This window comes from Globicephala melas, chromosome 3, assembly GCF_963455315.2.
Source record: "Globicephala melas chromosome 3, mGloMel1.2, whole genome shotgun sequence".
Taxonomy (NCBI): domain Eukaryota; kingdom Metazoa; phylum Chordata; class Mammalia; order Artiodactyla; family Delphinidae; genus Globicephala; species Globicephala melas.
In genome coordinates this window covers 155,863,364-155,886,087 of record NC_083316.1, presented here as the reverse complement: position 1 = coordinate 155,886,087, position 22,724 = coordinate 155,863,364, and the positions used below count along the sequence as shown (strand labels likewise).

General features: G+C 40.9%; 2 protein-coding genes across 6 annotated transcripts in view; one reads left to right on the top strand and one right to left on the bottom strand.

Annotated features, from left to right (window-relative positions):
- PGBD2 (piggyBac transposable element derived 2) overlaps window positions 1–11,907 on the top strand; it is a 49,564-nt gene extending 37,657 nt beyond the window's left edge. For 3 of the 5 annotated variants that reach the window (XM_030844739.2, XM_030844741.2, XM_060296772.1), the window contains exon 4: window positions 10,158–11,907. In XM_030844739.2, coding sequence (XP_030700599.2) covers window positions 10,158–10,377 — 220 coding nt within the window. In that variant the 3' untranslated portion in view covers window positions 10,378–11,907. Of the gene's footprint in view, window positions 1–2,462; window positions 2,742–10,157 lie in introns of those variants that run through there. The other 2 variants (XM_060296773.1, XM_060296775.1) reach the window with 2 other exon arrangements.
- A 609-nt stretch (window positions 11,908–12,516) lies between these two features.
- LOC115846242 (olfactory receptor 2V1-like) lies at window positions 12,517–13,423 on the bottom strand. Its single transcript, XM_030844804.1, is given in 2 exon segments — window positions 12,517–12,856; window positions 12,858–13,423. Coding segments are annotated over 2 exon segments (906 nt in total).
- Window positions 13,424–22,724: the final 9,301 nt, after the last annotated feature.

Below are 22,724 nucleotides of genomic sequence, written 5' to 3'. Positions count from 1 at the left end.
TGTCCTATAAATATCAATTAAGTCCATCTTGTTTAATGTATCATTTAAAGCTTGTTTTTCCTTATTTATTTTCATTTTGGATGATCTGTCCCTTGGTGAAAGTGGGATGTTAAAGTCCTGTAGTATGATTGTATTACTCTCGATTTCCCCTTTTATGGCTGTTAGCATGTGCCTTATGTACTGATGTCCTCCTATGTTGGGCGCATAAATATTTACAAAGTTATATCTTCTTCTTGGATTGATCCCTTGATCATTATGTAGTGTCCTTCTTTGTCTCTTGTAATAGTCTTTATTTTAAAGTCTCTTTTGTCTGATATGAGAATAGCTACTCCAGCTTTCTTTTGGTTTCCATTTGCATGCAATATCTTTTTCTATCCCCTCACTTTCAGTCTGTATGTGTCCCTAGGTCTGAAGTGAATCTATTGTAGACAGCATATATACGGGTCTCATTTTTGTATCCATTCAGCCAGTCTATGTCTTTTTGTTGGAACATTTAATCCATTTACATTTAAGGTAATTATTGATATGTATGTTTCTATTCACACTTTCTTAATTTTGGGTTTGTTATTGTAGGTCTTTTCCTTCTCTTGTGTTGCCTGCCTAGAGTAGTTCCTTTAGCATTTGTTGTAAAGCTGGTTTGGTGGTGTTGAAATCTCTTAGCTTTTTCTTGTCTGTAAATGTTTTAATTTCTCTGACGACTGAATGAGTTCCTTGCTGGTAGAGTAATCTTGGTTGTAGGTTATTCCCTTTCATCACTTTAAACATGTCCTGCCACTCCCTTCTGGCTTGCAGAGTTTCTGCTGAAAGAGCAGCTGTTAACCTTATGGGGATTCTCTTATATGTTATTTGTTGCTTTTCCCTTGCTGCTTTTAATATTTTTTCATTGTATTTAATTTTTAATTGTTTAATTAATATGTGTCTTGGTGTGTTTCTCTTTGGATTTATCCTGTTTGGGGCTCTCTGCACTTCCTGGACTTGATTAACTATTTCCTTTCCCATATTAGGGAAGTTTTCAACTATAATCTCTGCAAATATTTTCTCAGTCCCTTTCTTTTTTTCTTCTTCTTCTGGGAACCCTATAATTCAAATCTTGGCACATTTCATGTTGTCCCAGAGGTCTCTGAGACTGTCCTCAATTCTTTTCATTCTTTTTTGTTTATTCAGCTCTGCAGTCGTTATTTCCACTATTTTATCTTCCAGGTCACTTATCCGTTCTTCTGCCTCAGTTTTTCTGCAATTGATTCCTTCTAGAGATTTAAAATTTTCATTTATTGTGTTTCATCATTGTTTGTTTGCTCTTTAGGTCTTCTAGGTCGCTGTTAAACGTTTCTTGTGTTTTCTCCATTCTATTTCCAAGATTTTGGATCATCTTTACTATCATTATTCTGAATTCTTTTTCAGGTAGAGTGCCTATTTCCTCTTCACTTGTGTGGTCTGGTGGGTTTTTACCTTGCTCCTTCATCTGCTGTGCATTTCTCTGTCTTCTCATTTTGCTTAACTTACTTGGTTTGGGGTGTCCTTTTCGCAGGCTGCAGGTTCATAGTTCCCATTGTTTTTGGTGTCTACTCCCAGTGGTTAAGGTTGTTTCAGTGGGTTGTTTAGGCTTCCTGGTAGAGGCGACTGGTGCCTGTGTTTTGGAGGATGAGCCTGGATCTTGTCTTTCTGGTGGGCAGGACCACATCCAGTGGTGTGTTTTGGGGTGTCTGTGACCTTATTATGATTTTAGGCAGACTGTATGCCAGTGGGTGGGTTTGTGTTCCTGTCTTGCCGGTTGTTTGGTATAGGGTGTCCAGCACTGTAGCTTGCTGGTCGTTGAGTGAAGCTGGGTCTTAGCATTGAGATGGAGATCTCTGGGAGAGGTTTCACCATTTGATATTATGTGGAGCTGGGAGGTCTCTGGTGTACCAGTGTCCTGAACTTGGCTCTCCCACCTCAGAGGCACAGGCCTGACAGCTGGCCAGAGCACCAAGACCCTGTCAGCCACACGACTCAGAACAAAAGGGAGAAAAAAGAAAGAAAAATAAAATAAAGTTATCAAAATAAAAAATAATTATTAGAAGTAAAAAAATAAAAGTAATAAAAAAAGAAAATAAAGAAAGAAGGAAAGAAGAGAACAACCAAACCAAAGCATAAATCCACCAATGATAATGAGCACTAAAAACTGCACTAAGGAAAAAAAGAAAAAAAACAGAGAGAGAGAACCCTAGGACAAATGGTAAAAGCAAAGCTATACAGACAAAATCACACACAGAATCATACACCTACACACCCACAAAAAGAGAAAAAGGGAAAAAATATATATATATCTTTGCTCCCAAAGTCCACCTCCTCAATTTGGGATGATTCGTTGTCTATTCAGGTATTCCACAGATGCAGGGTACATCAAGTTGATTGTGGAAATTTAATCCGCTGCTCCTGAGGCTGCTGGGTGAAATTTCCCTTTCTCTTCTTTGTTCTCACAGCTGCCGGGGTTCAGCTTTGGATATGGACCTGCCTCTGCATGTAGGTCGCCTGAGGGCATCTGTTCTTCGCTCAGACAGGACGGGGTTAAAGGAGCAGCTGATTCTGGGGCTCTGGCTCACTCAGGGTACAGGGAGGGAGGTGGATGCGGGGCCAGCCTGCGGTGGCAGAGGCCGGCGTGGCATTGCACCAGCCTGAGGCGTGCCCTGTTTTCTCCCAGGAAAGATGTCCCTGGATCCCGGGACCCTGGCAGTGGCAGGCAGCACAGGCTCCCTGGAGGGTTGGCGTGGGTAGTGACCTGTACTTGCACACAGGCTTCTTGGTGTCAGCAGCAGCAGCCTTATCATCTCATGCCCGTCTCTGTGGTCCACGCCGATAGCCGCGGCTCGCGCCCGTCTCTGGAGCTCCTTTAAGCGACACTGTTAATCCCCTATCCTCATGCACCAGGAAACAAAGAGGCAAGGAAAAGTCTCTTGCCTCTTCGGCAGCTCCAGACTTTTGCCTGGACTCCCTCCCGGCTAGCCGTGGCCCATTAACCCCCTTCAGGCTGTGTTCACGCAGCCAACCCCAGTCCTCTCCCTGGGGTCTGACCTCTGAAGCCCGAGCCTCAGCTCCCAGCCCCTGCCCGTCCAGGCAGGTGAGCAGACAAGCCTCTCGGGCTGGTGAGTGCAGGTCAGCACCAGTCCTCTATGTGGGAATCTCTCTGCTTTGCCCTCCGCACCACTGTTGCTGCGCTCTCTTCCATGGCTCCAGAGCTCCCCACCTCCGCCACCTGCAGTCTGCACCCGTGAAGGGGCTTCCTAGTGTGTGGAAACCTTTCCTCCTTCACAGCTCCCTCCCACTGGTGCAGGTCCCATCCCTATTCTTTTGTCTCTGTGTTTTCTTTTTTCTTTTGCCCTACCCAGGTACGTGGGGAGTTTCTTGCCTTTGGGAGGTCTGAGGTCTTCTGCCAGCATTCAGTAGGTGTTCTGTAGGAGCTGTTCCACATGTAGATGTATTTCTGATGCATTTGTGGAGAGGAAGGTGATCTCCACGTCTTACTCTTCCACCATCTTGAAGCTCCTCCCATGTATCTCATTCATTTTTATGGCTGAGTAGTATTCCATTGTATATATATACCACTTATGCTTTATCCATTCATCTGTTGATGGACATTTAGGTTGTTTCCATATCCCAGAAATTGTAAATAATGCTACTATGAACATTGGGGTGCATGTATCTTTTAGAATTAGTGGTTTTGTTTTCTTTGAATATATACCCAGATGTGGAATTCCAGGGTCATATGGTAGTTTTATTTTTAGTTTTTTTGAGGAAACTTCATACTATTTTCCATGGTGGCTGCTCCAATTTACATTCCCACCAACAGTGTATGAGGGTTCCCTTTTCTCCACATCCTCATCAACATTTGTTATTTGTGTTCTTTTTGATGATAGCCATTCTGACAGGTGTGAGGTGATATCTCATTGTGGTTTTGATTTGCATTTCCCTGATGACTAGGAATGTTGAGCATCTTTTCAGATGCCTGTTGGCCATCTGCATTTCCTCTTTGGAAAAATGTCCATTCACATCTTCTGCCCTTTTCTTAAAGCAGGTTTTTGTTTTTTGGTTTTTTTTTTTTTTTTTTGATATTGGGTTGTATGAGCTGTTTATATATGTTGGGTATTAATCCCTTATTAGTCATATCATTTACAGATATTTTCTCCCATTCAAAAGTTGTCTTTTCATTTTGTCAATGGTTTCCTTTGCTGTGCAAATCTTTCAAGTTTAATTAGTCCCATTTGTTTATTTTTGCTTTTATTTCCTTTTCTTTGGGAGATGCATCCAAAAAAAACATTGTTGAGATTTATCTCAAAAAGTGTTCTGTCTCTGTTTTCCTCCAGGAGTTTTATAGTATCAGGTCTTACAATTAGGTCTTTAATCAATTTTGAGTTTATTTTTGTATATGGTGTTAGAGAATGTTCTAATTTCATTATTTTGCATGTATCTGTCCAGTTTTCTTAGCACCATTTATTGAAGATTCTGTGTTTTCTCCATTGTGTATTCTCGCTTCCTTTGTCATAGATTAATTGACCATAAGTGTGTGGGTTTATTTCGGGGATCTCTATCCTGTTCCACTGATCCATTTGTGTGTTGTGTGTGTGTGTTGTGTGTGTGTGTGTGTGTGTGTGTGTGTGTGTGTGTGTGCGCGCGCGCGCCAGGACCATACTGTTTTGATTACTGTAGCTTTGTAGTACAGTCTGAAGTCAGGGAACATTGTTCCTCCAGCTCCGTTCTCCTTTCTCAAGATTGCTTTGGATATTCAGAGCTTTTGTGTTTCCATATAAATTTAAAAATATTTTGTTCTAGTTTTGTAAAAAATGCCATTTGTATTTTGATAGGGATTGCATTGAACCTGTAGATTGCCTTGGGTAGTATGGTTATTTTAACAGTATTGATTCTTCCAATCCAAGAACATGGTATATCTTTCCATCTGTTTGTGTCATCTTCAATTTCTTTCATCAGCATCTTACGGTTTTCAGAGTACAGGTTTTTGCCTCCCTAGGCAGGTTTGTTGCTAGGTATTTTATATATATTTTTTGATGTGAAGGTAAATGGGATTGTTTCCTTAATGTCTATTTCTGACATTTTATTGTTCATGTATAGAAATGCAACAGATCTCCATATACTAATTTTGTATCCTGCAACTTTACTGAACTCATTGATGAGTTCTAGTGGTGTCTTTAGGATTTTCTATGTATAGTAGCATGTCATCTGCAAACAGTGACAGTTTAACTTCTTTTCCAACTTGGATTCCTTTTATTTCTTTTTCTTCTCTGATCATCATGGCTAGGATTTCCAAAGCTATGTTGAATAAAAGTGGCAAGAGTGGAGTCTTTATTCCCATCCTGTGGGCATCCTTGTCTTGATTCTCATCTTAGAGGAAATGCTTTCAGCTTTTTACCATAGAGTATAATGTTAGCTGTGTTTTTGTCATATATGGCCTTTATTATGTTGAGATAGGTTCCCTCTGTGCTCACTTTCTGGAAAGTTTTTATCATAAATGGGTGTTGTCAAAAGCTTTGTCAAAAGCTTTTTCTGCATCTATTGAGATGATTATATACTTTTTATGCTTCAGTTTGTCATTGATTGATTTCCAGATATTGAAGAATCGTTGCATCCCTGTGGTAAATCCCACTTGATCTTGGTGTATGATCCTTTCAATGTATTATTGGATTCAGCCTGCTGGTATTTTGTTGATTTTTTTGCATTTATGTTCATCAGTGATATGGGCCTGTAATTTTCTCTTTATTTATTTATTTGTGTGTGTATGTGATATCTTTGTATGGTTTTGGTATCAGGGTGATCCTGGCCTCATACAGTGAGTTTGGAAGTAATCCTTCCTTTGTAATTTGGAACTTGAGAAGGACAGGTGTTAACTCTTCTCTAAGTATTTGGTAGAATTCACCTGTGAAGACATCTGGTCCTGGACTTTTGATTGTGGGGAGTTTTTTTTTTTTTTTTTTTTTTTGCGGTACGCGGGCCTATCACTGTCGTGGCCTCTCCCATTGTGGAGCACAGGCTCCGGACGCGCAGGGTCAGCGGCCATGGCTCACGGGCCCAGCCGCTCCGCGGCACGTGGGATCCTCCTGGACTAGGGCACGAACCCGCGTCCCCTGCATCAGCAGGCGGACTCCCAACCACTACACCACCAGGGAAGCCCTTGTGGGGAGTTTTAAATTACTGATTCAATTTCAGTAATGGTAACTAGCTTGTTCTTATTTTCTTCCATATATTATTGGAAGATTTAATAGTGTTAAAATGACCATACTATCCAAGGCAATCTACAGATTTAATTCAATCCTTCCCAAAATACCAATGGCATTTCCCACAAAGGTAGAATAATTTTAAAATTTGTATGGAAAAACAAAAGACCCTAAATAGTCAAAGCAATCCTGAGAAAAGGCAATCCTATCTTGGGGATTTGCTGGTCTGCTGGTGATTGGGCCATTTCTTGACAGGGTTGGCTGCAGGGCCTTGGAGGTCCTGGTGCTTGTATTGGCCACTGGTAGGTGGGGCTGGATCCTGGGCCCCCTAGTAGTTAGAGCCAGGTCCTGGGGCAGCTGGGGGCTCAGTTGGTCCTAAGGCATCTGGCCTGCTAATGTGTCCCTGCCTAGCTAGCTGCATGGCCTGAAGCATCCCAAGACTGGTTGTTGGGGCCGTGTCCCAGGAATAATAAGCAAAAGGGAGAATCTAAAATGGTGCTTTGCAGCATTAGTGTCCTCGTGGTAGGATGAGCTCCCTAAAATATCTACTGCAGCATTTATGTCCCCAGGGTGAGTCCCAATTGCCTCCTGCCTCTCTGGGAGATTCTCCATGATCAGCAAGTGAGTCTGATCCAGGCGCCTTTCAAATTACTGCTTCTGTCCTGGGTCTCAGAGCATGTGAGATATTGTGTGCACTCTTTATGACTGGAGTCTCTGTTTCCCACAGCCATTTCTTGCTCCAGAAATAAGCCAACTGGCTTTCAAAGCCAAACATTCTGAGTGCTCATCTCCCCAGTACAGGACCTCCAGGCTAGGGAGCCCAATGTGGGGCTCAAACTCCTCATTCCTCTGCAATTTTAATTGTCCTCCTGTGTTTGGGTCACCTATCCATGAGTATTGGTCCTGACTCTACTGTGTCTCTGCCCCTCCTACCCATTTCATTGTGGTTCCTTCTTTATATCTTTATAAAAGAAAGAAAATCTTTTCTGTTGGTCTTCAGGTCATTCACACTGTAGCTCCTTTGTAAATAGCTATAACTTTTGTGTACCCATGGGAGCAAAGAAAAACCATACAAACTTACTTTATACATTAAAAGGAAGAAAAGGAAGGAAACCCAGAACTTCAGAATCCTAGGTGGGTTACTTTCTTCATTTCAAAAATGCTGTCTTTCTTTTTCCTGCAAATTCTTTGATTTCTGTGAATACTCTTCTTGATTGGTTAGTTGTTTCTAAAAAAATAGATCACCAACCTCATGAATGTCCTTAATGACACTGAATTATGCAATTTATGCTTTTGTGTGATGCTTGGGTCCTGATCACAGTATGATGCAGGGAATACTGAGTCATCCCTGTGCTGTGCATGACACTCTACCTGGAAGTAAGGGTGATTCCAAGTAGGCACAGTCGTAAGTGGAGAAGCCATCAGTCACTAGCAGGACAAAGAAGCCACAGCCATACCACAATCTCAAATGCAGAGTTAGAGATTTAAACCTCTGGAAACAAGTGTAGAGGAAAGGGAGAGAGGAAGGGATTAACTTTATTGAGGGTCCAAGTAGATGATATTTGAATCAGGAATTGAAGAAAATGAGAGATATTTAATGACTGCTACTGGCCAGGTATTTATTGACATGTAATTTCCTTAGGTCCCTGACAGGTATTACTAATTCCAGTTCTGTATATGAGGGCACAGAGGCATAAGTACATTGTCCAACACTACACCTCTGGCAAGCCAAGATTAAACCCAAATTAATTTTTCTCCGAGCTCTGTGTTCACATCATAAATAAAAGGTTAGGGCAGGTGAGAAGGTCATTTTGGGCAAGAAAGTTGACTTCCACTCAAGTGGAAGTAGTACTGTGAGAAGGAAAAGGAGATGATTCTATGAAGTTGAAGTATGAATATATGAAAGGAATGGAAGAAAGTAGTCAGGGTTCAGTCTGGATTTCAGTTAGATAATTTACCATGCTAAAGAGTTTGAATATAAGATAGGCATTATCATTTTTTTTTAATATGGAAATGGAAGGAACACACTGTCCTGGCTGAAAACTCACTTCTGGCAACTTTGTGGATAGTGTATGGAATGGGAAGAGACTGAGGCATGAATACCAGTAATGAAGCTATTAAAATAATAAAGGGAGAGGGGATGAAATTCTGAACTAAGACAGTGGAATTGGGGATGGAGAAGAATGGGATTAGATCAGTGCTTTTCAAACTTTGTGGGGAATATGGATCACACTGGAACTTGGTAACTACAGAGTTTTATTCAGTAAATCTGAGGCATGGCTTGAGAAAGTTTTTGCCACCAAAAGGCTGACATGGACCTTTTAGACGGTTTCATTTTGATGAGTACTGATTTGGTGGCATCTTCAAAGTTGTGGCAGAGAGACTACCTCTGCACATGCCATGGACTCTGTTCTTCTTGATATTGTGTAATGTCTTTACTGAGGTGTTGAGTGTTAAATTCCTCTGGCATACAAGAACTGATTTGTGAGGAGGCTGGAGAAGATGGCGGAAGAGTAAGACGCGGAGATCACCTTCCTCCCCACAGATACATCAGAAATACATCTACACGTGGAACTGCTCCTATAGAGCACCCACTGATCGCCGGCAGAAGACCTCAGACCTCCCAAAAGGCAAGAAAGTCCCCCACGTACCTGGGTAGGGCAAAAGAAAATAGAATAAACAAAGACAAAAGAATAGGGACAGGAACTGCACCAGTGGGAGGGAGCTGTGAAGGAGGAAAGGTTTCCACACACTAGAAGCCCCTTCACGGGGAGAGACTGCGGGTGGCAGAGGGGGAAGCTTCAGAGCCACGGAGGAGAGCGCAGCAACAGGGGTGAGGAAGGCAAAGCGGAGAGATTCCCACACAGAGGATCGGTGCTGACCAGCACTCACCAGCCCGAGAGGCTTGTCTGCACAGCGGCCAGGGCAGGCGGGGCTGGGAGCTGAGGCTCCGGCTTCGGTCGATGGCGGGAGAGGACTGAGGTTGGCGGCGTGAACACAGCCTGAAGGGGTTAGTGCACCACAGCTAGCCGGGAGGGAGTCCAGGAAAAAGTCTGGACCTGCCGAAGGGGCAAGAGACTTTTTCTTGCCTCTTTGTTTCCTGGTGCGCGAGGAGAGGGGTTTAAGAGCGCTGCTTAAAGGAGCTCCCGAGATGGGTGCGAGCCACGGCTAGAAGCGCGGACCCCAGAGACGGGCATGAGATGCTAAGGCTGCTGCTGCTGCCACCAAGAAGCCTGTGTGCGAGCACAGGTCACTCTCCACACCGCCCCTCCCGGGAGCCTGTGCAGCCCGCCACTGCCAGGGTCCGGGGATCCAGGGACAACTTCCCCGGGAGAACGCACAGCGCACCTCAGGCTGGTGCAACGTCACGCTGGCCTCTGCCGCCGCAGGCTCACCCCGCACTCCTTACCCCTCCCTCCCCCCAGCCTGAGAGAGCCAGAGCCCCCAAATCAGCTGCTCCTTTAACCCTGTCCTGTCTGAGCGAAGAACAGACGCCCTCAGGCGACCTACACGCAGAGGTGGGGCCAAATCCAAAGCTGAACCCCTGGAGCTGTGCGGAGAAGGAAGAGAAAGGGAAATCTCTCCCAGCAGCCTCAGGAGCAGAGGATTAAATCTCCACAATCAACTTGATGTACCTGCATCTGTGGAATACATGAATAGACAACGAATCATCCCAAATTGAGGAGGTGGACTTTGGGAACAAGATATATTATTTTTTCCCCTTTTCCTCTTTTTGTGAGTGTGTATGTGTATGCTTCTGTGTGAGATTTTGTCTGTTTAGCTTTGCTTTCACCATTTGTCCTAGGGTTCTCACCGTCTGGGGTTTTTTTTCTTTTTTTTTTTTTACTTTAAACAAATTTTTTTCTTAATAATTATTTTTTATTTTAATAACTTTATTTTATCTTTACTTTATCCTCTTTCTTTCTTTCTATTTTTTCTCCCTTTTATTCTGAGCCATGTGGAGGACAGGCTCTTGGTGCTCCAGCAAGGAGTCAGGGCTGTGCCACTGAGGTGGGAGAGCCAACTTCAGGACACTGGTCCACAAGAGACCTCCCAGCTCCACATAATATCAAACGGCGAAAATCTCCCAGAGATCTCCATCTCAACACCAGCCCCCAGCTTCACTCAACGACCAGCAAGCTACAGTGCTGGACACCCTATGCCAAACAACTAGCAAGACAGGAACACAACCCCACCCATTAGCAGAGAGGCTGCCTAAAATCATAATAAGGCAACGACACCCCAAAACACACCACCAGACGTGGACCTGCTCACCAGAAAGACAAGATCCAGCCTCATCCACCAGAACACAGGCACTAGTGCCCTCCACCAGGAAACCTACACAACCCACTGAACCAACCTTAGCCACTGGGGACAGACACCAAAAACAACGGGAACTATGAACCTGCAGCCTGCAAAAAGGAGACCCCAAACACAGTAAGATAAGCAAAATGAGAAGACAGAAAAACACACAGCAGATGAAGGAGCAAGGTAAAAACCCACCAGACCTAACAAATGAAGAGGAAATAGGCAGTCTACCTGAAAAAGAATTCAGAATAATGATAGTAAAGATGATCCAAAATCTTGGAAAGAGAATAGACAAAATGCAAGAAACATTTAACAAGGACCTAGAAGAACTAAAGAAGAAACAAGCAACGATGAACAACACAATAAATGAAATAAAAAAATACTCTAGAAGGGATCAATAGCAGAATAACTGAGGCAGAAGAACGGATAATTGACCTGGAAGATAAAACAGTGGAAATAACGACTGCAGAGCAGAATAAAGAAAAAGGAATGAAAAGAACTGAGGACAGTCTCAGAGACCTCTGGGACAACATTAAACGCACCAACATTCGAATTATAGGGTTCCCAGAAGAAGAAGAGAAAAAGAAAGGGACTGAGAAAATATTTGAAGAGATTATAGTTGAAAACTTCTCTAATATGGGAAAGGAAATAGTTAATCAAGTCCAGGAAGCACAGAGTCCCATACAGGATAAATCCAAGGAGAAACATGCCAAGACACCTATTAATCAAACTATCAAAACTTAAATACAAAGAAAACATATTAAAAGCAGCAAGGGAAAAACAACAAATAGCAAGAACTGATTTGTAAGCCATAGCTCAGGGACTAAGATGATTTGATCCTTTCTCTATCAACAGGTCTTTGCATAGTCCATACAATCATCATTAAAGAGACTCATATTTTTATACCATAAAATACTCTGAGTCTTTGATCTCATTTGGCACATCATACTTCTCTTTTATTCAGTTGTTAACTTTCGCAAGTCTTAAGCATTCAGATATTGATTACTCTGCTTATCCACTCGGTAGATCAAGGAGTTTCATCCACGTATCCTCAAGATATTTCTGACTTGCAGTTAGTTCTCGTTTCCTACATTAGACTTGAGTTATACACACACCTTTTAATTCATTAGGCCACTGCACATTCTTGTTTAAATTGCATTTCCTTTTCTTCTTAATTGACTTCATGGCTCTCTAAATAATTATAGTATCGAGATGCATTGGAATATTATCATTTTACTTATTTAAATGAGTTAATTGCATTCAAATTAACTATTTGATTGAGCTAAATAGTGAAAACATTCCATCCACTGGTTTATGCTCAGTTGCCTTGTAATTATGATCAAAATCTGTAATCTTGGCTATTCTTTATTCTACTGTTTGCTCTGTTGCAGTGTTACAGCTCAACTTTTGAATAAACTTAATTAAAGTTTTTGGAAATGCAAAGTGGTCTGCATCAGGAGTAGTTTATATATGGCCATTTTTGTATGTGGATGGATGCGTGCATGTTTTGGAAGATGAAGAAGTCAAGCATATAACATTTCTGGGTTTATGTCAAGATGTGCTTCTTTCAGGGGTTGAATGAGACCTATGTGATTCTCAGGGATATAAAGTTCTATCTTTGATCCAATTTTCCAGCAATTTTCTGTGGAATTTTATCATCAGTTTCCTACCACCACCACACTTGTGGAAGTTCACAGATTCAGGATAGAAACTTAATATTGTAAGGATGTTTCAAAGAAGGCAAGTACAAGTGATGCCGATTAAAAATAGAAAAAATACAACCCTGAGAAATTCCACCAGGATTCTAAAGCAATTCTAAAGAGGATATCAAAAGTACATAAAATGGTATGTGACACATAGGAGACCCTCATTACATATTTGTTTAGTGAATGAATAACTCGAGAAGTAAGAACTCTTGACATAGGAGTCTAACTTATTTAGGCTGAATTAAAGTTAGTGATTAGAGGTGGGTATATCTTCTTCTTTTAATTTGACATCAGTATCATCAACTCAGCACCTTCCTTAGGGCCCCCACCACTTCTTTGTTCCTAAGACCATAAATCAGAGGATTTAGCAAAGGTGTGAGAATAGGGCCAAGTACAAGGAGGACCTGGTCCAGCTTGGGATTATGATAAAAACTAGGCCTCATGTAGACCACCATGGCAGGGCCGTAATAGAGGCACACTACAGTCAGGTGGGAAGAGCAAGTGGCTAAGGCTTTGTCCCTTCCCTCTGGGGATTTCATGCGGAGGATGGCAAGGAAGATGAGAGCATAAGAGAACATGATAAGGGACAAGGGGATGAGGAGCACCACAATGCTTGTCGCTATCACAGCCTTCTCATAGGCAGGCCAATTTTAGAATGGCCATGACCTCACAGAGGAAATGGGAAATCTCTCTGGAACCGCAGATGGGGAAATGCATGGTGTAGGCCGTGTGTGCGAGGGATGTAAGGGCGCCCCCAGCCCAGGAGATGGCAGCCATCTGCAGACAGACCTTCTGGCTCATGATGAGGGCATATCTCAGAGGGTTACAGATGGCCACATACTGGTCATAGGACATGAGGGTGATGAGGATGCACTCAGCAATTCCTAGAGTCAGGAAGAAGAAGATCTGAGTCCCACAGGCCACTCGTGATATGTTTCTCCTCCCGGAGAAGAAATTGCTTGCCATCTTGGGTACTGTGCTAGAGATTAACATCATGTCCGTGAGAACCAGTTGGCTGAGCAGGAAGTACATGGGCATGTGGAGGTGAGAATCCACGCAGATCAGGAGAATTAGGACAAAGTTCAAAGTCAGAGCCACAGTGTAAATCACAAGCATAGCACCAATAAAAAATCTGATATGTTTCATATCCAGGAAAAGGCCTAGGAGGATGAAATCAGCTCCTGAGATTTCATTTCTTTTATCCATGCCTACGCTTTGTTGTAAACAATTAAATAACAGAAGGAAAACATAACAAGATATTATGAAATGCTACAAACAATGGATTTAATCCTTCAAACCCCTTTCCTCTCTCGTCTTTAACCAGGATCCATTAGATAGTGCAAACATGTTAAAGAGGCATTTGCAATTTTCATAGGCTTTAACCTGATTTCTGTCTCCCTACACTCTTATTCTCAGGAAAGAGTCACTGGTCACAGAAATTACTGCACACTGCTATAGCCAAGTGGCCCAAGTCCTGGAGAAGGGGGAGGGGTCACAAAGATGGTGGTACATCAGGGGAAGCCCTTCAAAGCTAAGTTCTCCTGCAACCTTTTCTCCCTCAAATTTTGATTTCCAGGTTCAAATAGAACTTATTTTAACCTAACACCTCAGATGATTATGATGTTCCCAATCACAAGGACTGTGTTTGGAAAGAAGTTTAATTATCTCCATCAAGAGACTAAGAGAGAAAATCAGTTGTCTCGCATTATATTGTTATTTCACGTCAGAGAAAGAACTTGTTCAACTTGTACCTTGCCTTCCTCACTGATTATTTTTGTGTTAATAGTTTATTATATTTTATGTCTTGCTGTTTTCTACTAATTTAAATTGTAACATTCTATTCAACAAGGCTTTAAAATATTTCATAACAGAGAAATAAGTATTATTTCTTTAAATTCAAGTTCTTTGGGTTTAAACATCATCCATGTTGTTTTCATGTTATTTAATTTTTTTATTAATTGATACTGGAATATAGTTGCTTTACAGTGTTGTGTTAGTTTCTGCTGTACAGCAAAGTGAATCAGTTATATGTATACAGTATCCACTCTTTTTTAGATTCACTTCCCATCTAGGTCACCACAGAGCACTGAGTAGAGCTCCCTGTGCTGTACAGTAGGTTCTCATTAGTTATCTGTTTTATATATAGTAGTGTATATATGTACATCCGTGATTTAGCTTACGAATTCCACTGACTACAGACTATGCAAAACTGTGCATAAACTTCTCCTTGGGCTGAGTAAGAGGTATTTCAAATGAACATATCTTAAAAATAACTCTAGATTTCTTCATCCCAACCTTTCCTTTTTCTAGTCTTTTCATTTTATTTTATTTATTTATTTATTTATTTTGCGGTATGCGGGCCTCTCACCGCTGTGGCCTCTCCCGTTGCGGAGCACAGGCTCTGGACGCGCAGGCTCAGCGGCCATGGCTCATGGGCCCAGCCCCTCCGCGGCATGTGGGATCTTCCCGGACCGGGGCACGAACCCGCGTCCCCTGCATCGGCAGGTGGACTCTCAACCACTGCGCCACCAGGGAAGCCCTAGTCTTTTCATTTTAGTCAAATTCAGGACCATTCATCCATTGCACAGGACCAGTTCCTAGGGGTTATCTTTGACTCTTTTTTCCTCATTTCCCCCTCTCTATCCAGCACATTCAGGTGTCCTGCTGGTGTACATTGAAAAATATGACCATAATGTGTCATTTATGTCATTGTCACACTACATCAAGCCACTGACACCCTGGCCTGACTCTGTGCCAAAAATAGTATTTGTTCTTAGAATCTCGTTTTATTTATTTATTTCTGTTACGGAAGTATGGACTTTTCAGTGATTGAAGTGCTCTTGGGATCGCCCAGTCTGCCTTTATTCTTTTATGCATGAAGACAGTGAGGCTCATAGAGGCTCAGAGACTTGTTTCAAGTTACCCAAAATGGTGGTCTAGAAGGCACAGTATCCAGCACACAGCTTTTAATCGTTTTCTAGACCTCTTTCAACATAGTCGTTTTAGTTATTCACATCTGCATCCATGATGATAAATGCTCTAAACGGACATACCGTGGCAGTCTCATGTAGAGAGACTATAAATGGAAGGGTACACAAGACTGCATATGACAAAAACATAGATCACCCAGAATACAGATTATGTAGCTATACTCTCTGTATTACCGATTCATGGTATTTGCAATGTCTGAACTGATATACTTTCAAGTAATTTATTTACAAAGTTTTATGCATGGCAAATTTCTGAAATTATTCTTGTGTGTTTTTTAAAAGGGCAAATTCAGCTATACAGGGTTGAATGAGAAAAAAGATCCTGTAATTTTACATATCATTTTATTATTTCAGGATATGCCCAGAATTGGTGTGTTAAGCATTTTTACAATCATTCATTTTTTACCTTTCATTAAACGTTAGTCTACAGAGCAGTGGGATGGGTGAAGAGCTTCTGCAGGGTCAATGCCTGTGAGCACACCATCTGGAGAGAGAGTGCTCTTTGGTCAAAGCTATAGCTAGTCATAATGATACTGATTCCCACTGTCACCAATGCCCTTCTTTGACGTAGGACACTTATGTTGCTGTAATGTGAGTACAGACCCTTACTTTCTACCTCAGAAAACATTGACATGAAGAACAGTCAAAGCCTTGAATATGTTGTTTGATTTTAAGGCACCAGGGAGTATATACTCTAATGATTGCCTCACTGGCTGATACATATATGCTTGACCTTCACAACATTGTAAAATAGGTCAAGTTTATCATGCCACACTTCCCCCAAAACAGTGTCTCTTAACTTGGTGCCTGGTGCCCTCTGACATTCTGGCACCATTCTCCCTATGACACTTTGTTTGTGGTGGGGCTTTCTAAACACCTCTCCCCAGCCTCTGCTGAGATGGATCTGCTTTTTGATCTGAAATACTCAAAGACATAAATGTGGTGCTACTTCTGCTGTGGTCAAAGCTGACTCTTGGGCAAGGCATTTGCGGCAGAACATGACATTTCTCCAATCACAGTGCAATCACCGTCTTAGCCCTCCCCACCTTTCATTCTTTAATGCCTAGTTGCTCCTTTAATCTTTGGTGCATCACCTACTTGCTCACCTACTTACTACTTTCCCCACCAGTAAAGTCTCCCACACACACTGGTATTTACCTTTCTCTTCTTCACTACTCCACACTCACGTTCCGTAATGCTGCCTTCTCAGATTATCACCAACCACATTCCCTGTCTGTAAGGTTACAGAAGAGTGCTTTATCTTTGATATTTGCTCTCATTACTGTTCCTCATACTCTTTCTTCCTGGGTTGCCCTGCCTCAGAATGAAAAAAGAAAAATCTCATTTTCATTTATCTCCTGGTGGCTCAAAGTAAGAGAGTAGAATGTAGGAAAAGTCAAAGAATTAGTTCAGGGCTTCCCTGGTGGCGCAGTGGTTGAGAGTCCGCCTGCCGATGCAGGGGACACGGGTTTGTGCCCCGGGCTGGGAGGATCCCACGTGCTGCGGAGCAGCTGGGCACGTGAGCCATGGCCGCTGAGCCTGCGCGTCCGGAGCCTGTGCTCCACAACGGGAGAGGCCACAACAGTGAGAGGCCCGCGTACCGCAAAAAAAAAAAAAAAAAAGAAAGAAAAAACGAAAAAAAAAAAGAATTAGTTAAATTTCTTTTACTTAGATGCAACTGCCTCTCCTTATAGATGTGAAATCTTAACAGAGGAATCTATAATTTCCCTTTCTTTCTTGGAGAATTCTGCCTGTTTGATTTTGTTGAGTGATCAACAAAACATCACTGCTCTGGGAAAAAATGTAAAAACAGGTCAATCTCTACCCAATTAATTGCTATGATCATGAGGAATAAGGAATTTATTACCCCTCATCTGGTTTCATGATAGTCATCAAAGCAATCCACTGTGGTCTCCTTCTGATCCTTTCTGTTCTCCTTTACAAAACTAGGTTTATGACCGATTGACAAAAAAATTCTCCTGGTGCATTGTAATTATCTTTATATTGAAGACTGCTTTGAAGAAAATATTTCCTCACTTCTCACTCACCTCTGTCCTTTAGTTGAGTCCTTTCAACTGTCTATTATCTCTTCTGGATCATGTTCATTTTCCAAATATTGAACATTCAGGTAAACAGGAATAAAAACTTCATGATGTCTGTTGCTCTACAAAATACAGAAACTGTAGGATTGGTGGTGTTTTTCTCAGGCACCTGTTTCTTCTTCAAAGTATGGTGTTTACTTTGTCTCAGGGAGCAAAATATATCATTTAATTCTGTTTACCCTTAAGGAATTGAGGGACAAGAATCATTAAGTAGCCACTCAGTGATAAAACATTTGCTCCAATTCAAGGTTTCTTAAATGCATTAACCGAAGTACTGGAAGGCAGGGTTCTTATTTGACACACATATTTCTGGGTCTTACCCTGCACCTACTGAGTGAGAATTTCTGGGAGTGGGGTCCTAGTAGAAGTACTTTAAATAAACACCAAAATGCTCATACTGTAGATTAACTTTTGAAACTCAAGGACATAATTTTTTCTGTCCTGTTTAATCTCCAGTCTCTAGAACAAATGTTATATTTTATGAGTGATTTAGTTGACCTCTAAATGAGAACCAAAGGCTGATCTCCTTTGAAATTACATTTAAAAGTTTACCTGTGTAGCTTTCCATTTACCAAGGGTTTTTTCTATAAGTTCATGCCATTCTCATGGCAGCCCTGTGAGGAATGCCATTCCAATTTTAAATATGAGGAAAAGTAGATACAACAATGGTGACTCATTCCAGGCTACCACAAGGTAAAAGACATGCTGCTACTGAATTGTAATAAATACAATTAGTGGATCATTTATAGATTCTTAAATTTCTTAGAGAAACTCCACTCTCTTTTCCTTTAAATTTGGAGTAAATAACCATAATCTTTCTTCAAACTATCCTTTCTGGTCTCTTGGGGGAAGCCATTTCAAATTTCTGTAATTCTTAATTCTATACTCATATCTGTTTTCTCCCTACATCGCTATCGCTACATACTTAACTATGTTTACTATTAGTTTTTATTTTTTTTTAAACACAGACAGTGGCCTGAATTATAGGTGCTTTCAGCCCTTTGTCCCATCATCCCAAGTATTCTAGCTTCTCAGCATTAAGAGGGAAGTGAGAGAGCCTATATTCATTGCTGTCACCACCTAGAAAGCAAAGAGGAAGTCTCATTAAACCTGATATTCAAGCAGACAGGTGTTGAGGCTTTCCTGTTACCAACTGGAGAATGCTTTTGCTTGATGGTGAAGAAATCATTCCATATGAAAATTCCAGGAGTGAAAGACTCTTTAGCGGAGAGGAGAGATGAAAGCCAGCTTCTCAAGTTCAGGTCTGCCAATATCAATTCATACCCTCTTGTGACCATTTGCCTGTGTGACCCATGGGGCTTTATCTCCCTAGGTATTTCCTGCCTATAATTAGTTCAGAAGGACTTGAGCCCAGTGGGAATTGTTTCTTACAGTTATAGTTAATTGTCAAACTTTAAAAGTCAAAAATAAACCAATAATTGTACACAATTTGTCTGGATCCCAATGCTCTAATTCACTTTAAGTCATACCATGTTGTGAGGCATGTTCAGCTCTCTATGTCCCCAGAGCTGAGCATCCTTGTAATGTGAAGGGTATGACATTTATATCTGAAATAAGGACCTTCTTGACCGGGGCAATGCTCAGTCAAGAACCCACTGTATCTCTCCAGGATGGGTGGGCCAGTGTTCATTGTTATAAATAAATAAAAGGTTCAGAGTGGTGAGTGAAGCTTAAGTTTAGATTTATTTTACATAATTGAGGAAACATGGGCTGTACATCAGTTTTCTGGAGGAAATATTCTCTTAGGCTTTAATTAACAAGTCCTTGGAGAATTAGAATTGAATGCTGTAAAACAATCTCTAAAGAGAATTAGCCACTCTTAGAAGCAGTCTCTTTCCTCAGTCTCCCTTGAATCACATTTCTCAGGTTTTATGGGTCTTGAATTTTGGTACAATTCAGAATTCACCTTATTGTCATTTACATTATTCAGTCAACCTTTGATGGGCTCCTGTGGTAAGTTAATTCTATCACTTAGAGGCAAGGTCAACTATGGCTTTGAAAACTTACCCATTTGATCATAATATAAGCTAATTAACTTTATTCTGTAGAATATCAATGCACATAATATATGCCATATATGCCTGACCCAACTGTCAACCTATTAAATGTGAGCTAATGTTTCAAGGGTCTGATGGCAGACAACCCAACACAACACTGAAATGTATATTTTAAAATCATCACTCATACCTTCCTAATGAACAGAATAATTTTCTATACTAGATTTCCCTTGCTTTCATTTCAAATAATTACATTAATAATTCAAAATAAGCAAATATACAAAGGATCATTTGAAAGATTAACATATGGTATCGGTGGAAGAAAGAGTTGTGGCAATAAGATCAACTGACTCCTCCAGGAATGAATAATAGGGGGAGAGGAATTTAGGGAAATATATTCTCATGAATGCAACATATAAACTTTTTTTTTCAATCTACCTTGGTGTAATATTATGAGAAAATATTTAAGGAGACAGATGTTATTGAGACTTAGAAGGGTCAAATTCATGCTGCATTTATACTGTCTTGCCTTTACACTTGAGCAAGAGAAAGCCCTGTCCTGTGGCCCATAAAAGGACTTCACTTACCATAATAATTAAATAACATTGTTGTTTTTTCTAGTCTGATGAGAAAGTTGTTAAAAATTTGGCACTAGGTTGAACAAACAGAAATTACTGGATAGGGACTTAGAAGCAGAGTTTTCCTCTTTTAGGCTGTCTATTTTGAGAGAACTCTTAACTTTTTGTATTAAACAGATTGTGTATTAAATAGACTGCTTCAATGGAATCTTCAACTTGATGTGGGCCATATCCCTGATTATAGGAAACACATTCTCTGTTCTCTGCCATTAGCAATATGGTGGTGTAATTAATTAATTAATTAATATGCAAAATATTAATTCATTCACTCATTCATCAAAGGAAAATTTGTTATGTGTCTACTTTGTATCAAGCCTGGTGCTACAAAATTGATATAAAGCAATAAAAGGCTCAGAATGTTAATATTCAAGAATATGAAATGAATCTAGACTAGGGATAAAGGGACGTATAATTATAATAAAACATAATACTCTAGTGACGTAGCCAGAAACCCACAGTGTCTTCTATGAAAATCCAAAGAATGCTCTGCAAAATTAGCTAAGCTGTAATTGAGGTGAGATGTAATCTAGGTGAATTTTCCATAGGAAGATCCCAGGTTGTCTTTTCTGGTGGTTGAAGGATGGGTAAATATACTAGGTGAAGCAGGGGAGAGTTAAGGACAATAGGGACCAAGAGAATATCATGTCAGGTGCTATCTAGGTGTCTCTACCCTCCCTAGAAATCTAATTAGTGAATGAAAGGAGTGGGTGTTAAAACAATAGAGAACTTATCAAAATTTAGGCTTCAACCTTGTATCAGCTAGGGTCCCAGCATGAAAGGATGGCACACTCAAGTTAAAATAATTCAAGATGGTGTTAGTACAGGAAATGCTTACAAATGTGGAATGATGAAGGCAGGCTATAGAAAAACTAGAATGGATAGTGCAGTACATCAAAGGGCAAAGAGAAGAAAAGACTGCTGGAATCAGAAGGTGAGAGTCAAGTTGAAAGGATGTCTCAAAATGAGCAGTGGTCTCTGAGGTGAGAGAGGTTGAAGTGTAGAGGTCTTGATTGAAGTCAAAGTTAAGTTTTTATCATCTTTAAATAGACTATTATCACTATAGTATGTTTTAGGTAAGCCTTATGGTAACCACAAAGGAAAGCCTAGTAGATCCACAAAAGATTAAGAGAAGGAAAAATATATATATTTACCATTACAAAAAAGTCAACAAATCACAGAGGAGAACAGCAAAAAGGGAAGAAAAGGAACTATGAAACAGAAATAATTAACAAAATGCTAATAGTAAGTTCTTCCCAATCAATAATTACTTTAAATAAGATAAATAAAAATTTCCAATCAAAAGACACAGAATGACTGAATAGATTAAAGAAGAAAACAGGAACCAACAATATGCTGCCTAAAAGAGATTCACTTTATTAAGGTCACACATAAACTATAAGTGAAGGAATGGGAAAAGATATTCCATAAAATGATAAAAAAAAAAAAAAGAGAGCAGGGGTGACCCTACTTAGAGCAGATAAAATAGACTTTCATTAAAAATTTGTCACTAGAGACAAAGAAGGTTACTATATACTGATGAAGGGGTCAATTCATTGAGCAAATATAATGATAGTAAATATATATGCATCCAACACTGGAGCACATAAATATATAAAGTGAATATTATTTATATATTGTAGCAATATTTTTTGGATCTGCCTCCTCAGGCTAAAGAAATAAAAGCAAAAATAAACAAATGGGACCTAGTTAAACGAAAAAGCTTTTGTCTTTTGGTTTTTATTTATTTCTTTATTTGGCTGCACTGGGTCTTAGTTGCAGTACGCAGGACCTTTGTTGTGGTGTGTGGGATCTTTAGTTGCAGCATGAGGAAACTCAGTTGTGGCATGCAGGATCTAGTTCCCTGAGCAGCAATCAAACCTGGGCCCCCTGCACTGGGAGCATGGAGTCTTAACCACTGGACCATCAGGGAAGCCCCTTAAAAGATTTTGGATGCAAAGGAAACCGCTGACAAAACAAAAAGACAACCTACTGAATGGGAGAAAATACTTGCAAATGATATGATTGATAAGGGTATATACAAACAGCTGATAGGACAACATCAAAATAACAAACAACCCTATTAAAAAATGGGCAGAAGACCTGAATAGACATTTTTCCAAAGAGGACATGCAGGTGGCCAACAGGCACATGAAAAGATGCTCAACATTGCTAATCATCAGGGAAATGCAAATCAAAACCACTATGAGAGAGGTTGGGTCAAGCTGGCAGAATAGGAGGAACTGGGGTTCACTTTTCCTTACAGGTATATCAAGAATACATCTACCAGTGGAACAATTCACACAGAACACCTGCTAAACACTAGCAGAGGAACTATGACATCTAAAAGGACAAAAAGAGGTCCCCGCATAAACAGGTAAGACGAAGGAGAGAAAGGGAAGAAAAAGAAAAGAGGAAACAAGATGGGACCCACACCCTTGGTGCAAGGTGGGGGGTGTGCTGAAGGAAAGGAGAGGTTATGGCATCCGGGAAGGCCCCCTCACTGGTGGTGAAGTATGCTGAAATAGAGGGCTTTGGGGGCTATCGGAAGAAAGTGCAGTGGCTGGTCAGTGGTCAGGACAGAGTTAGACTTGCACTGACGGTCTGTGCCACAGCCCTGTGCACCCCAGCCTGAGATAGATATCCATCAATGCTGGCAGGGGCTGTTTGCTGAAGCGTGGAGTTAAGAAAGTGGACCTGGGGAGAGGACTGCTGTTGGCTGCATGGAGACAGCCTGAAGGGATGGGAGTGAGGAGCTCAGC